This window comes from Plectrocnemia conspersa, unplaced genomic scaffold (assembly GCF_051122295.1).
Source record: "Plectrocnemia conspersa isolate PC_06_02 unplaced genomic scaffold, ASM5112229v1 ptg000009l, whole genome shotgun sequence".
Taxonomy (NCBI): Eukaryota; Metazoa; Arthropoda; class Insecta; order Trichoptera; family Polycentropodidae; genus Plectrocnemia; species Plectrocnemia conspersa.
The window spans coordinates 3,113,943-3,131,678 of record NW_028277173.1 but is presented as its reverse complement, the minus strand read 5'-3'; the positions used below and the strand labels follow the sequence as shown (position 1 = coordinate 3,131,678).

At 29.4% G+C, this 17,736-nt stretch overlaps 1 protein-coding gene and 1 long non-coding RNA gene across 5 annotated transcripts in view; one reads left to right on the top strand and one right to left on the bottom strand.

The window, feature by feature from the left end:
* Positions 1–17,736, bottom strand: part of LOC148231558 (uncharacterized) — an 85,880-nt gene that overhangs the window by 34,580 nt on the left and 33,564 nt on the right. The window contains exon 2 of one of the 4 annotated variants that reach the window (XM_088193059.1): positions 7,206–8,138. The exons of the other annotated variants lie outside the window; for them this stretch is intronic. Within the exon in view, the coding sequence (XP_088049185.1) occupies positions 8,135–8,138 (4 nt within the window). The 3' untranslated portion in view covers positions 7,206–8,134. Of the gene's footprint in view, positions 1–7,205; positions 8,139–17,736 lie in introns of those variants that run through there. 4 annotated transcript variants of the gene reach the window in all.
* Positions 2,894–6,414, top strand: LOC148231562 (uncharacterized). Its single transcript, XR_015810784.1, has 2 exons — positions 2,894–5,594; positions 5,717–6,414. It is a non-coding gene; the product is annotated as an uncharacterized LOC148231562 (long non-coding RNA).

Genomic DNA, 17,736 nt, shown 5'->3' with positions numbered 1-17,736 from the left:
ATAACAACACAAATATCCCCTAACCATAACAGGAAATGCGCAATTAATGACTTGGCATATTTTGTGATTTAATAACACTGAGAACGAAAATGTGGTGTGATATATGATCAAACTCATATATCTACAAATACATTATACAATGAGTTTTTAAATTGACTATTTATTATGTTGGAGCTATACATGGTATTGAACGCTTTAATTTTCATTAGTATAGTCTCGGTCGATTCGGTGTAGCTCCACCTGTGAGAGTTCGGTTGAACTTCGGAAGCGAAGTGGTGGGCCGAAGTGTATAAAAAAAGTGATATGGGTTCATATACATTAAAATAAAAAGTCCAATGTCAATCTGACAAATTTCGATAATTCGATATAGAGCAAAATCGGTACATTTGACGATATCTCAATATTATGAAATCTTGGGATGAAGTGTCTGGTACTTGTTAGACAAATATATTTGGTAATGACCCTTATCTTTATGATAATGTACGCAGACCAGTTATGGTTTATTGTTATATTTCATTAAGAAAAAAAACGATCTTGTATAATAAAACAAATTAAAAGTAATTGTTAGTTTTACGGCCATTTTAGCGAGTCTTTCGCAACTAATTTCTACGCAAAGATTATCAGTTGTTACGACATATGTAGGTACATATATTCGCAACAGAAAAAAAGCATTTTTTTGTATGTTAACATTATTTTAGTTGCCTTTCAGGTGTATATTATAAGCAGAGTTTCGTATTATTATTTATTTATTTTTATTAAATCTTCGATTGTAACCTGAAAGCCATATGACCAATGCGTTTCAACGGGGTAAATCTGTACCAACTGAGTAAGTCAATCAGATATAATGAATACCAAGTATTAACAACCAGACTGAAAGTCTGCAAATCGGTGACATCTACATTAATAATTATGAATTATTGTGTGTAATATAATTTATAATCAACAAATGTCACTGCAGCTGTACTAGCGCATTTTCTTAAAATAAAAATTCAAGTGCCGCTACCGGGGCACGAACCCGCAACTTCAGAGTTATTAGTCTGAGACGTTACGGACTACGCTATTTCCTCCCTTAAAAGTCCTATAATATGCGAAATAAAAAATATTTAATATGCAATAATAAAAATATTCAAAACTATAAACGTTGAAGTAATACAGATAATATTGGTAAATTAAGTCAATTTAAAAATATCATGTATAAAAATATTTGATTTTATTTATATTTATAAAATAAATTAAATATGGGAAAATAAAACTGGAAATTTTTTTTTTTTAAATTTAACTCTTTACTTTTGTTTCTAAGATTTATTTTAACGGAGCTACTAATTTTTAGTGTTTTAAATAGCCACCATTTTAAAATAGTGAATCCAGCTAGCTAAGCAGCTGATGTATTATCAATATCTATTTTTAGAGCATTTTGTATGATACAAATTATTGTATTCTAAAAACCAATATGAATGACAAAAATAAATGAAAATTTTTTTTTAAATTAAAATCTATATTTTGCAAATACTTTTTTCTCAAATTTATTTTTAAACGAAGTAATGATTTTTTAATTTTTAAAATAGCTGCCATTCCAACAGCAGATAGCGGATATAATATTATTCCTTTGAGTGGTATCGCCGTACATGTACGGCGGTTGGTTCATTGTTTTGATGTACCCCAGATAGTTATGTATTTACATACATAACTATCTTAATAAATATTTATATAGAAAATAATACTAATAATTTAAAGAGTACGAGAAAATAAACGTAGCAAAAAAATATTTTATATTAATTTAATAAAAAATATTAAGAGCCTCTGAATTAATATTTAAAAAATTGACAAAAACCGAATAATATATAAAATAAATTTATGAAATTTTATAATAGAAAAGTTTTAAAATAAATTGTTAAAACATACCAATACAAAAAAGTAGTAATATAAATAAAAACAATAAAACGTTGAAAATCTTTGATTTTTTTGCAATATAAAATAATAATAAATAAATAGCAACATAAATAATTATTATTGTTCCTATTTATTAATAATAATTAACTTACTCCCAGGTGTATACTAATAAATTAACAAATGTGTATAAGTTAACTTATTAATGAAAGGGTAGGGAAGATCTTTTTTTTAGCAGTATGTTTAAAAGTACAACGGCAAATAAATTACAAAAAAATATAAAGACAAATAATTTTAAATTTATTTTAATTTTATTTTAATCTTTAATTTAGAACGTCTATTTCATTTTTTTACGTTTATCTCTAAGATTTATTTTGGCAAAACCACGATTTTTTTTATTATTTTGAATATCTACAAGATCTATTTTTAAATAAAATTAGATAGAATTTATCCCATATACATATTCCTAAAAAAAAACTACATACTACGTTATATTATTAGTATTTTTTTAATGCAGTATTTAAAAAAAAGTATTATTGAAACTTGTTTTAGCAAAATACTCATAAATCATTATTAATTGCATTTTTATGATCGATTACAATTTACTATGCTACTTATTTAATTACTTCAAAAATACTTAATGTTCTACATTGAAATTATTTATAATATTATTTTTTTAGTATAAATATTATTTAATATTATAAATAGGTTTGATGCAATTTTATAGTTAATAATAATATTTGATTATATAAACAATGATAGGAAGATTAACCAGCACATCATTTAACATATATTATCAGTTTACTGAATCTTAGTGGCAAAAAATAACCATGTTTACTTTTTAAAAATATTAAAAAAAATATATGCATTTCTTCTAGTAGTTGATTTATTATATTTCTATAGCTAATTGTAAAAAAGTAATAATGCGAGTTGTCTTTCTGTAAAAATAATTTACTAACGATTTTTAAATTTTTAACTTTTGTTTCTAAAAATGTTATCTAATCCGTTTTTATATTTTTCATTCATTTTTATTTTTTTTAATTATCGGCGCTTTGCTTAATTCAAGATTTTTTAAATTGCTCTATGTCAATATTTAACAAGCACATTTTATAAAATAAAAAATAAAATTAATAAAGTTTTGTAGTAGCGACCCACACTTTAAGAACCACTGAATTAGTGCATAGTTTTATATAGCAATACTTTATAGGAAAAAATAATAAAATGCGTATAAACAAAATAAATAGTTAATCTAAAAATAATAATTTAAAACGTACGAAACACGACGCCTATCATTGTTTTTGTGTTTCATATATTATCACAATTTTAATCTGAATTTTGAAAATACATGAGTTACACTAACAAGCGCTAATTTATGAGCAGGTAGCGTGAAATAATAACTAGCAGACATATATTTAAATGATTTATAAAAACATTAGTTTTTGAGCGTAAAATGCAATTAACAACGCGAATTTATGAACGCGTAGCGCAGAAGATATTCAAGTATAAATCGTAAGATACATTTTCACTACTATAAATATAATTTTTGTAGTGAAAATATATCCCAAACTTAATTATAGTTTTAGGCACCAGATCATCTGTTTCTGAACAAATACATATATAGAGAAGAGTGAGACTTTTCAATTTTTTTCTAAATATAAGCCGTATAAATTATGAAAGTACAAAGATACAAGCAGCCATTTAACTTATAAAATATGTATGCAGAAAGATACTAAATATGGCTTTCTAAAATTGCTTTACCTGGTACATTTTTAATTTTCTAGCAAGCCAGCCGATGTTAAATTGTGAACCAATGAATATTTTACGACTCGGAATTGGGGCGAAATTGCTGTAAAGTGACACATGATTGTCGTGTACCGTAAAATGTCAAAAGTTGAAGGCTTTCCATTAAAAGCCTTAATGACAGACTGTACTTAGTTGAAGCTTTCATATCGATCGTTATTTTCCTATACACTTAAGTGTAGACAGAGCACTCGAGGAAATTGAAGCCTTTGTTGTGATGTGTTTTTCCTTGGGAATATGATCTATGATAAAATCAAGGGTAAACAGAGGATACACTACATTGGCTAGACGTAATATAAACAGTTATTTGTAATTATAATAATATGTTTGTGTGTGTAAGGCAATGTTTTTATAATACTAAATTTAGATGTCATCGATAGGTCGTTGGCAAGTTTTTTTTCCTTTTGTTCACAACCATACAAAATGGCATTAACAACACAATGTTATTTTTTTCGTTCTTATAAGCAGATTTTCCACCCACACTAATGACAAGATACCACGTGAGGGAATCCTCACAAAAGGAAATGTCATGGCCATTTGTCATGACGTAACGACACGACATTATTAAATCGAATACACAATATATGTAATGTATGTTCGTGCAAATAATTATGCTGATTCTTTTTACGCCATATGAATTGCAAATAAGAGAGATATGGTATAAAAAAAACGAAAACACATCTCATAGAAGTTCCAAATTGGTTTCATGATTAAAATGAAAAAAACCTCATAGTTTATAGAGTTAACATTAGCATATTATAATTATATCAATATATTATGTTATTTTTTCAAGTCCAATGTTTTTGTTTATAATATTTTCAATATAAAAAATCAGCATTGAAAAGTGGCACAACGAAAATTTAATATGTTTCACACTGTACAAATTTAATTAATTAGTTTTTTGAAGCAAAAGCGCAGTTTAAAACGTATCGCGTTAATAGCACGAACACGTTTCACGAAATCGTTGTAATTAATTTAGGGTTTCGCGTTATCTACTCGTTTATATCTAATTAGTTGATATATATTAACACATTTATTTGACGCACACACGATTAGATAGATTTATAATATATGCTAAATATATAATATGTATTAGATTCGTAAATTGATATTTTGAAGAAGCATGAACTTAACACCATTATTTTTTCATGCTTTATGTTACACAAGTGATAAAAATGCATTCCGCGGCGATATTAAAATTTTTATTGTTATTATTCCATTGCAGCATTAACAGGCGGTAACCTAATACGATACGACAAGGCAAACACAGTCAATAACCATTAAATAAGTAGTGAAACATTATACAGAAGTATAAATCAGTGACATATTTTACCAAATTTTATTAGTGATTTTTTAACTGATAATTAGTGAAAAAATGTCTCTAAAATGTCTTTGAAACTCGGTTACGAAACGTCTATTTACTGTTCAAACCCAAATCTAATTAAAGCTAAAAAACTATCATAACTTTCATAATGTCAAGTTAGGTTAGCTTTGGGTTTGACAACAAAAGGACGTTCTGCAACTTTTAAAGTGAATTATATTTTCACTAGAATAAACATAATTTCACTTACTATATTTGCGTTAACACAGTTATATAAGCTATAAAGTACGTTCGACATACTTATCATTACTCCGATTGATTGATAAATATAAAAATATAGTAATGATTTTTATTCCTATAAATTTGTTCACAATATAAATAGGAGTAATGATAAGTATATCCATATCTCATGCTTCAGAGCTAATAGTAGGGGCGTAATCCCAAACTTGCCATCTCTTTCTCAATTATGAAAAATGATGAAATTAAACTGACTCTGTTAACGCAAACTCTCGAACTGACTGTGTTAACGCAAATGTAGTATAGGCCAATTAAAATGTATCAAACATAATTTATATGGGCAATATCAGTGAAATTGAATTTATCTACTGCATGAATGATTCGATACACGTACGTTCTATATAATTATTTTTTAAAACAAAATTCGCTGGTGGCGTACAAAATTTAAGAAGTAGCGCACAAAGCTGTTAGTTAACAGGCAAGAGCAGCATAAAATTGTACTTAAAAATATATATCAAACGGTGATATGATTTCAAATTAATAATTTGTATTGTATATGCTAACATCAGGCATTTTTGTCATTGTATCATCGGCAATTATTAGGAGTTAACCTTTTATAAATTAACTCACTCACAAGACCCGCGCCTGATAGCCGCTATTTTTTATTCCTACTAGCGTACGTGGTGGGGATTCGACGTCCATGTATAAAACCAGACTCGAAGCAATTGACTTCACAATTTTGATTCAAAGATTTATTAAACCACATACTTTGGTCTCGCCTCTTGTTTGGCATTACTCAAAGTACAGATGACTTTAAGAATAATACATATAGACGCAATTTAACACATATTAACGAAGCGACTACGAAGTGTATGCTTCAAAGAGAACTTGGATAAGAATCTTCCATGAAAATTGAAATAAAACGGCTAGTATATAAATTAATTTTGAAGGTAATGTATGCATGGAATACACTTATAGGGTTTAGCAAGAAAATTTCGATACGTAGCTAAATTCTAAAAACCTAACTAGACGCATGTGTTCAAAACTAGTAGGACAATTTAAAATATGAAAACATGCTAAAAAAATTTAAATCGAATAACCTATAACTCTTGAAGAAAAATAATAGATTTATATATTTATGTATTATTATTAAATCTTCCATTGTAACGTAACAGACATAAGCCCAATGCGTTACAATGGAGAAAATCTGTATCTTATGAGTAAGTCAATCAGATATAATGAATATCTACAAGTAAGTAACCACCAGACTAAAAGTCTGGGAATCGGTAATTATAATTTTTTATTTGTAATATAATTTATAACCAATATATGTGACTGCAGCTGGGGCCGGTTTTTTATTATTAGCGCATTTTTAAAAAAATAAAAATTCGAGGTTTGCTGCCAGGGCTCGAACCCGCAACCTCAGTTAGTAATCTGAGCGTTACGGACCACACCATTCCTATATGTAATATAGATAGCTTTAGTTACGATGTAAGTGATTAGATGAATTTGCTGAATTTATTTTAGCAATGTATAGTTTAGGATCAAATGTAATTTAAAAATATGTTTTAAATATAAATATTTTCACATGACAAGGCCACGAATATTAAATATAAAGTAGGTTTATATTGTTACAGATGAATTAGGCCGGAGGACAAAAATAAATTTTCAGTGCTATAGACTTGCCCGCTTGTTCGTTAAGATAACACAAAGCGACCTTTTGAGTTCAAGGACAACAATGTAGTATTTATAAAGTTAAAATACAAGCCTCAAATACGCTTTATAATTTACTACTATATATTTATAGTACAATGAACATTATTTAACGTATTTTATGACGCAAGACCAAGAAAACAATTCTTTGAAATTATGAATAACATATTGATTGAGTGTAAATTGGTTCACTCCATAACAAACAAAAAACTGTATTAGATTTAACTGGTTATTTTTTATTTAATAATTTTTCATAGACTTAAAAATATTGTAAACATTTAGTCTTTCAAAAAGACTTTCAGAACCACGACAATGCAAATCACACGAATAATGGCGAAAAGCATTATATAAAGCTTACTCTCTTCGTTTTTAAATTAAATATAGCTCATGGGACAACAACATAAAAATAGATTGAGACAGACATGAAGGAGATGACTCATTGTTAGATAGGAAGAAGACGATTCTAATATGAAAATCGTAAGGCCATAGAAAAGAACACAAAGAGAAACATATAGTTCATAAAATAAATATTTAATCACAAAACAACAGATAACACCAAAGCGAATAATACAATGGGCAAGTTGTCTATGAGAATCTAATTTAACTAAAATATGAATCACAGAAAAATGATTCATCCATGAGTCAGATATATTTGAGACGTTTGCATTGTATCGAATTTATCTCAAGATATTAAATTGCCAATTCGTACATACAATATGCAACCAGATATTACACCCCATGGAAGTTTGTTGTGCTTTCGATGTTTATGGTGATTGCTTTCAATGAGCTTTCTTATTGCATTGCACACCACTGTTTCCCACACAATTGAAAGAGGGAGAGGGTAGCTCGACTGTGACGCTTATCAAAGCTTTTAGCTCAGAATATATATTTTTAATGAGGTTTAAAAATGCAGGAGTTTGTCATGCATCAGATAATTCAAAGTAGGTGTATTTTAAGAATGACAAAATAATATGTTGAATTTTTTTTATTGTAAATAGTGAATTGATGTAGGGTGCAGGGTGTTAAAATATAGGGTAGGGTGCTAAGTATCCATTTGTGGTGCACTATCATTGAATTATATAAATGTGCATACACAGTAACGATCATAATATTGTAAATTACTAAAAGATGCACTTAACTATCGCTGGATATGAGCAGTAAATATTGATAGCAAACTTACCTAGAAAGAAAAAAAATACAATATTATTATAATTATATTTTAAAACATTACATATATAAATAATTTCGATTCATATATTCTAAAAACAGTGACGAACTGTAAATCTAATCGTTTATAAAAAACAATTTAACACTAACTTGTGCGGTTTCAAGTAGTTAGTGTCACTGTGTTTACTTTATTTTAAAATCCAAAGACATCACAAACAAACATATACATTTATAACAACTTAGTATATTACAAATTTAAATAATTAAAAAAGTCACATTTTTCGTTATCACCCATAATCGTTGCGACGGAATAAGTGGCAAAAGACTCGCTAAAAGGGTTCAATAAAGTTGATTTGTATCTTTTATACAATATATCTAAGAACAAAATTACAATGAAAAATCCAAATTCGCAAGCTTGTTACTAATAAAAGTATTGATAGATAACTTGACATACACACTAGCAATTTTCATTCCGAAATTTCAACCTAGAAATTTGAGAACTTGAAAACTGCCCCCAATGCATTTCTCCTTGGGGGGATTCAGATAATTGGGTAACTTGTACAAGGACCCCCCACCCTTTATTCCACTTGTGGCCGTTTAACGGAAAGCCAAGAGGGCGAGTGAAGTTCCCCGATAAGAGTACGATGACGTGATAAACGAGATGTTGCCATGGCGACCGACGCTTTAGCGAAAAGCACGTGGCTACTATATAGTAGCGTGAATGGGCCGCGGGCACGCGAATTTTCATATTACGTTCTAGACATTCAACAGCTGAGAATCGATGGACGTAGGGTGGGTGTGCTGTAGTAGGGATATTAAGTGTTTAGCTGAATGTTTTTGTCCCTTGTTTTTGCAGCCCTTTGCGGTTAAACAGCTAGATTACACTATGCTTTTTGCGGTACAGTGCGAAAATTACATTTTGTCAGAATAACTATATACAGTTTTTGGTATTAAATACACTAATGAATTTAAAAAAAATTAAATTAACCCTTTGGTTGTGTCGAGCCTTGAAAGATTATTATCTAAATATCAATGTACCAGATAATAAAACCGATTATAAATGTATTGGATTATTTTTATAAACATTACGTCGAATCTAAAAATTCTCTTAAAAATAATGATCCGAGATTTAGGCAATTAAAGGGTTAAAATTATCAAATTTAAACAAAAAAATAGTTATTTTAGTGTGAAAAAGAAACAATAAAAATATTTTTATATAAAATATAAAAAAAATAATATTTACATCGTTTCTAAAGACTTTCATAGCACTGCATAATTTATTAACTGTTAATATAAAGTAAATAAAATATAAAGACATAACAAATATATGATTATTTACACTAAGGTATGATGACTTAGTAAAGGATTTATTTTTGATGGTTTTCGGATGGTTGTTGTCGTAAATAAATGTTTTTTTAACTGAGAGAAAGTTCATTAGCACCACTTATTTTTAAAACGAGCAATATCTAGTTACAAAGTAAAAATTAACACTTTCGTTGCCGTTTCCTTTTTAGATCCATGTATTACAAAGAAACTTATTTTCCTCTAAAGCAAATACCCTACAGTCTAATAAAAATGTATATCATACGGTAATTCTAGCTAAAGTAATAAAAATCGATAGATCAGATTACAGAAATCAAAGAGTGAAAACCCTTATGTAAATAAAAAATTTCTATGTTTAATATTTAATAATATTTTTTTTTTCAATAAATCTTCAATTGCAGCATGGTAGACATTGATTGGCCTAATTCATTACAACGGGGTTAATATAATCAACAACCACTAAGAATTAAGTGGGGCACCAGACTGAAATTAAAGTCTGAGAATCAGTGACATTTATTAAAATATTATTTATAAGCTATATATTTTATTATTCATCATTTTCATTCATGAAATAAGGAAAATTTTAATTTATAAAAATTATAATTATATTTCGGTATCTATGGAATCAACACATAGAAACAAACTCAATGTAGAAATGGACCTAAGAATAAAACTTTCCAACATTGTGGTTCTGATTTCAAGGAAACAACTACTCCATCTCATTAAATTAAAAATATTTGCAGAAAACATATTTTAATAATAACTATTTTGACCAATATTTGTTTAAGAAATGTTTATTGTATTATATTATAATTCATAGCTTTTGTATTCATTATATTTTTTTTTATTCTATATGCTAATAAAAATGTTCATTTCTATAAATGCGCAAGACCATAAATCTAAATACTAATATTTATTAAATTAAGCCAGAAATTAAGTCTCATGTCGAGATAAAAAAATTGGGGTCCGCAAAAAAAATGTGGTCCAAGAAGAGATCCACGTTCTACTTATGTTTAAGAACCACTGCTCTATCACAGAAATATATAATTTAATTAAGGGTAAAAGTAAATGAGAAATAAGTTAAAATTCGTTCCAGTACAATATTTGGAAACACAATGCCACAAAACTTGTGTTTTGGTCAATTTTATGAAATGTTGCGAACGTTGAGAATATAACGGATAATTTTTCCTGAATTTTACACCTTTAAATTATTTTTGAAAGAGCGTTTTCACATTAAACAAACACATTAAACTGCCGGAGTGGTTGGTCTTTTAACGCTTATTACAAAATAGATCACTTTGACTTCAGTATAATTTATGGTATTTATTCTAAGCGGCGTGAAGACATCCTTATAATAAGTACCATAAATAATATTTGTTTAAAGCTGATATAAAAACACATTTTTGTTAAATTTGCGACAATTTTTCATTAATACTTCGATTTGAAACGCGAAGTGGTGCAGGCGTGAAGACATACGTTAGATTAATGTCTAAATTTCTTTAAAAATGCGTTTATTTTTAGTGAGGAAACTGTATTTTATAATTGTTTTTTGCAATAGAATGCCACTGAACGAATCCTCGTAATGTCCAGAGGAAAAAGTGTTCCTTTGGGCATAAAGGTACACATAGATATGTATCAAAGCATGACGTTATTACTTATCTAGAAATATAGAGAATCTATACCATTTTGTGCATTATGGTTGCGCAAACAATATGCCATTAGGTGACAGAAAAAAGACAGCTAATATTAAACTCTTTGCATTATATGACCTACAAAAATGTACATCAAAAAAATTTTTACTCTCAAAAGGCGTGGACATATTTCGTTGGTCTAGTATACGAGTGCAACAATTAATTGAATGATCTATGTATGGTTGTGATTCGCTGGAGACCTTCCCAACCTACGATACAAAAGGCCGGTCTCCAAAAGACAACGAGAGACATTTTGCAGACATCAGCTGACATACGACAAACGATGTCGAGCAACAAGAGACCTCGATGACCATCCCGAGGACATAATTTCTTCGCCAGTTTCTCCATCAGTGCTCAAATAAAAGCAACACACTTCTAAAACAGTTTGTTTTGATATATGTAATACTAAATAAATTGTTACTAGCTTTTCCGCTGCGAAGTCACACCTCATAGGGTCTAATAATTCTAAAAAGTTTTTTTTTTCGGGTGGTTTTATGTATTTTGCACTATATAAAATTTTTAAAACTTAAATTTGAGAGGTCAGGGAATGTAAACTACTTATGTAGAATTTCAACCTCGGATTTTTCAGATCTAATTCTTATTAGAAGGGGTTTTACCCCTAGTGGGTCACAATATTGAACTTATCTCAGTAGATAAGATATAAAAGTTTCTTAGAAAGTCAATCACGTGCACGAAACATGAGCACACAAGCCATCGAGGGCGATAGTTAAGGACCAGTAAGGCGCTGCGCCGCCAAGAAAGCTGTAACACTACCACGGTCAGATCTAACCATATGCTTTAGTCAGGTCATGTGTATAATCTGGACCGAATTCTTTAATCAGCCGGCCTTTATATTGAAATAATTTATAATACAGGCAGGTAAATTGCGTCTTAATCAGAATATTTTTACATAGTTTCGAAATCTCTTAAATCCCATAGATTCTGCAGAATGTTTTGGTAACAAAAATTTAATTTGATTCCGAATATGATGAAAACATATTATACAAAACCCCCCAAAAAAGTTACGAATCTCTATTGGCTCGGTAATGAATGGTGTCCAATTTGAATAAAGCGTGTACTACACCCAGCGCGTGTACGTTATCCATTCAAAGGGGCTGTGTGCGGTTTTGCTCCTGGCAGGTCCTATTGATTTCGGGCATCCCCGAGGCGCTTACGCGTTCAAGGTAACGGGGGCCATGGGGGTGGGACTGCCCCAGACGCGGGGCACTAACCCACCCTTATCCCCCATTTCCGGTTAGCGATCAGCTGCCGGCAAAAGTCCCCTTGGCGCGACCCAGTGAGTGCCTTCAAAACTTTCCGCATACCATTTTTGCTAATTGCGGAATGGATCCGACTGACGGATGTGACCCAAATTGACAAAGAATTTGCAATTCAAGGTCTGCATTTCGATATTGAGGTATGTTGAGAATTTGGGTAAGGTCAGATAGGCAACGCTTAATGATGGCACATCTAAGGTTACCAGATCCAGACCTTTAATAAAATAAAGGTCATGCATCGAATTATTTTTAGTAATTATTGATATTTTAAAAGGAGTTGATTTGTAAGTGGAGCCAAACACTAATGCGATTGGATATTAATATGCCTTATCTTCCAGCAAACAATTGGATGCAGAAATCATATTTTATATTTCATTAAAACAGCTACAAAATAAATATTAGGTTTATACATTTTATCTTTATATAAGCCATAAGAAAAATACGACTCTAAAAATATCTTTCGGAATACACAGTCACCCAGCAACGAACCCCCAAGGATATCAATTAAGGGTCACAATCATACGCATTTAATCCACATTAGCGCCGCAGCCTTGGATCGAAATCAACCCCACACTCTTACACAGGGGTGGGTATCATTTTTTTACCCGAGGCGCCACCTTGCAACCCCCTAAACAATCGGCCATGCGTATGTGTGTATTATCGTTATTAGGGGCAGGATAGGTACCATTCATAAACAGGCATCCCCCGGGAGTTTCATAAGTGTTCCACGCTAAATAGGGAGAGGGCGGCATTCAAACATCATTCCAGTCGATAATATTTGAACGAGCCACTCATGTGCCTTGTTTTTTGGGTAAACACTCAATTCCATGTTATTAATCCAATAAAAAAACTCACCGGGGAGCTTCGCAATTAGATTAAAACTGTTTGACGTCATATTTTCGCGACACCCTAAATCGTCAATCAAATACCATGAGCTACCCCAAGTTGTACTGATTTAATACCTAATACTAGTCATAACATAGTAACCCTCTTTTTAAAGTAACGCCGTGAGTCATCCACGATATGGAATCTTTAATTTTGTAGTGCTATTTCAACATATTTCTTGTAGGTAGCTGCTGGGCATCTGACCCTAATGGGTTATTTATGAGGTTTTTTGCCTTCGTAGGCTTTCGGTAGCTGCTCTTGAATGAGAAAAAAATATATGGTAACAGTGGCACGTGCTATGAACCTGCGGGTTCAGGACCACACGTGTTCTGACTCAAATCCCATAGGTAGACACGTGCCGCTCGCCCTAAGCGCAAAACACGCGTCGGTACTCAATATTTTGTGTCATAGGGGTTGATGTTTGAATATTAAAAAAATATATACACACCATAATGCCCAGATAAAAATTTTAGAGATTTCATAATATTTTTTAATATAATTAAATAAATTTTAATGTAGTTATCAATATTTTTTTAACTTATGTTATACATATTGAAAAATGTGTGTTTTGGTCATATTAGTGTCGCAGGTATTTGGTCAAAAATCGACCTTCGATACTACTTGTATTACAAAATGAAATATCGGATTATTTTTTCAAACCCGTTAAAAAAGTTTTTTTTTGGAAATATATATAAACAAGCAGGTAAAATTTCGACTTTGGCGTTTATGACCAATTATCCGTCTGACTATTTATGAATATTTTGTGCGTCAAGCAATAAGAATCGTTCAAACAATCTTCCTTACATTCAGGTACTTCTAAAAATACTTTATATGCTGATCCTTTATTGTGTTATTTATGAGTACCAATATAACCAATAAGACGACTGTGTATAAAAACCTTATTGTCACACTTATTTCTTCACTTCCATTCATTTAAAAAAAACAGTTTTAAAAATGCGGACAGCAAATCTTTCATCTTTAGGAAGAATAAATCTAGGAAAACACAATCTTTGATAAAATATCGTCTTTTATCGACCAATTTTGGATGCCTCCTGAGTTTTAATATCAAGGGTCAGAGCACAACTAACAAATTTATTGCAATAAAATATATTCCTAAATATTTTTTTCTAGAAAACTGATGATTGCAATATTTATATATTTTAATTTTATTTATTGCACATTTAATATTTATTTCAGAATATCTCAATAATATTTATTTTCGAAAGATTTATCTTTCTCATACTTATTTATTTTAATTTTAATTTTAACTATAAATGTTTAGGTGAATATTGTAGAATAAAAAAATATGTAAATATTGCATAATATTATTCTACTTTCATATCCTACGGAGTAGTACCTACGCCGATAACATTACCTAGATAAATCCCCTACATTAACAAAGTTTTTTTTGTTGCCCCAAGTCCAAGCAATTTTGAATGGATATATTTATTTAAATTTTTAATGATTGTTATGTATAATAAAAAGCAAAAAACCGTTTATTTTAGTTGGTCGAATATATGAGCGCAACAGGGGTTGTGATTCGCTGGAGACCTTCCCAATCTACGATACAAAAGGCCGGACTCATAGAGAGCCTATCTTTGTAGGTGTTTATTATATGAAATAAATTTTATTTTGGCAGAATTAACTTTAGAAGTTAAAATTTGTATTAATAATATAATTAGTATTAATTTTAATTTTTTTTTATTGAAATTTAATTTTTGTAATTAAATGAAATTTAATTGATACTAATTCAAGAATATTATAAAGCGACAGTTACATAATATAAATTTTATTTATGTAGTTTCCGTATTCATTTTAGGATATAATTTTAAATAATTTGCTAAAAATGACTAGACGTTATGGATATTGGAGCTGTCAGTAATAAGCATATGTCCAATACGTGTGGATAAAAGACAAAAGAAATATCGTTTGCAAGTAATAAATTGTACGGTTTTGAAAAAAAAATATTTTTTCGGTACTACCGGTATTTCGTTTTGTAATACCGGTAATATCGAAGGTCGAATCTAACTCGTACCGATAATTATTTTATGTCGTAGTAATAAAAACGAAATCTAGAGTTACTGAGAGATTTTTGAAACCTTTTGCGATAGCGAGTTGCTGAGTTTGAGTCGCATGGAAACTTTCATAACCTCATGATTTATCAATTATATGCAAAATAACAACATAAAATTAGTATCCGTTCCAACAAAATAGTTTTCACTAATCTCAAGGATAACTATGTAACTAAATTTAAAGAGTCGCACAAGAACGATTCATAATAATGCAATTGTTGAATATAATGTACATATAATTGCATCACAAAAAAATAAACACCGACAGATTCAACACAATTATAAAAAACATATAATATAACAAGAATCGTAGAAAATAAGCATGTTGTCACAAATTTAATAAACTAACAGCGTATTTATTGGGTGTAGAATATTATAAATTTTATTATGTTGTGTAGAAGTTAAATAGGTTAAACGTGTTAATAATAAAAGTCTTGCAAAAGAATAAAAAAAATCATCATCATCATCATGACGAGAAGAAAATATCTCTACATTTCGTGCCAAGCACGACATTAATCATTTGTAACGTGTCACGTTGCCATAAAATATATGTACATAATATGTATCATTCTAACGCTATTTTTTTCCACGTGAATTTTGATTGATTACACTAAATTTGTTCCGTTTAAACAGGTTATGTCATATATAAATAGCATATAGTTTTATTACATAAATGATCCAAGTTTTTTGCAGCAAAATCCTGTTCATAAAAAACACCAGAACAAAAGCAACCAAATGAGCATATTTTTTATGGCAAAACCGCAGACGAGCTATTGTATGGAGATAATGATACAAAATTAGGAAAATGGCATTTATGATGTTAGAATCGCGGTTGCAATTACTAATAGCCAGTAGTTAATCGCTTGAAAGATATGTTTTGATATTAATGTTTATAACTTTTGAATAATATTGACATGAAAAAGACCGAGAGATGCTAATCTATAATATAAAATACATATGTCTGTCCGTCTATTACGAGAACTCCTCCCAAACGGTGAATAGTAGCAACGGGACATTTGCACATGTCATTTTGACTGACATTTTTAGGTCGATTAAAATATTTTCAACTTTAAACTTTTAATGCTTTAAATAGTTAGTTAATTTATACACATTTTTAATTTGTTAGTAAACACCTGGAGTGAGTTAATTTTACGTTATTTATTTATTATTAATTTGTAGTGCATTTATAGTAAATTATATTTAAAAAAAAATCGGTGATTCTTAGTGATTTATTTTACTACTTTTTTTTTACAAATTTTTTATATATAATATTTAACTTTAATGGATATTTTTTATATCAATTCAGAGGCTCTTAATATTTTTTATAAAATTAATATGAAATATTTTTATTTCGTACTCTATAATTTATTGATATTATTTTATATGAAAATCATTTACATTAAATCAAATTTAAAAAATATGTAAATATATAACTATCTGGAGTACATTAAAACTGTAAAATATCAACCACCTACATGTACGGCGATACCGCTCAAAAGAAGGTAAAATTGAAAGTTGAGCTGAACAGCAACGTGCTGACGACCGATTACGTGCTACTGCAATATGTCAAGTCAATATAGTATTGAAATGTAAATGAAAAGTATTAAAATAAACAGGATGAATCTATCTCGGACAAAGCCGAATGATAAAACTAGTGTTTTTATAATACTACAAAAAAAGGAAAAATGAAAAACAGACTTTTCAAAATTATGGATTGATAAAAGCGGCTTAGAACTAGTAAAGTTAACTTTTAATAATATTGTTTGAAAATGTACGAAATACATAAATAAATAAATGTATAATAATAATAAATTTATTTTAAGTGCCAGTCTTCAATCAATGCGCTTCAAAATTGACGTTCGATAATTATTGGCCACTTGCGGATGCATTTTTCAAAAAGACCTAAACAAAAGATAGTCGGTGTCTATCCAAACATATTAGGCGCTTTGTCAAATGAAACAAATACAAGTATCGACAAAATCGGTGGAATGCGCACAGCAAAAACCTTAATTACAAGTTTCAAATGACGGCGTTGCAAGATCTCCAGCTGTTTAAATAATAATCGTAATGCTTTCTTATAATTATTATAAGAAAGCATATTATAGAAATTGGCATCTTTGACGTTTCATACGTAACAATTTTTTAATGATATTTTGTGCATGAAATTAGATGCAGCAAAATTTAATCTGAGACTATTTTTAAATTTTTACCAAAAAACAGCATCGTTCAAAACCGAGATTACTGAGCAGTTGTTTTAAAGAAATCGTTTACTATCCAGAATTTCTTCAATGTTATGTATGTTTATGACAGTAAAAGTTCCTATTGCGCTCAATAATAAAATAATCATGTCAAGTTCGATCGAA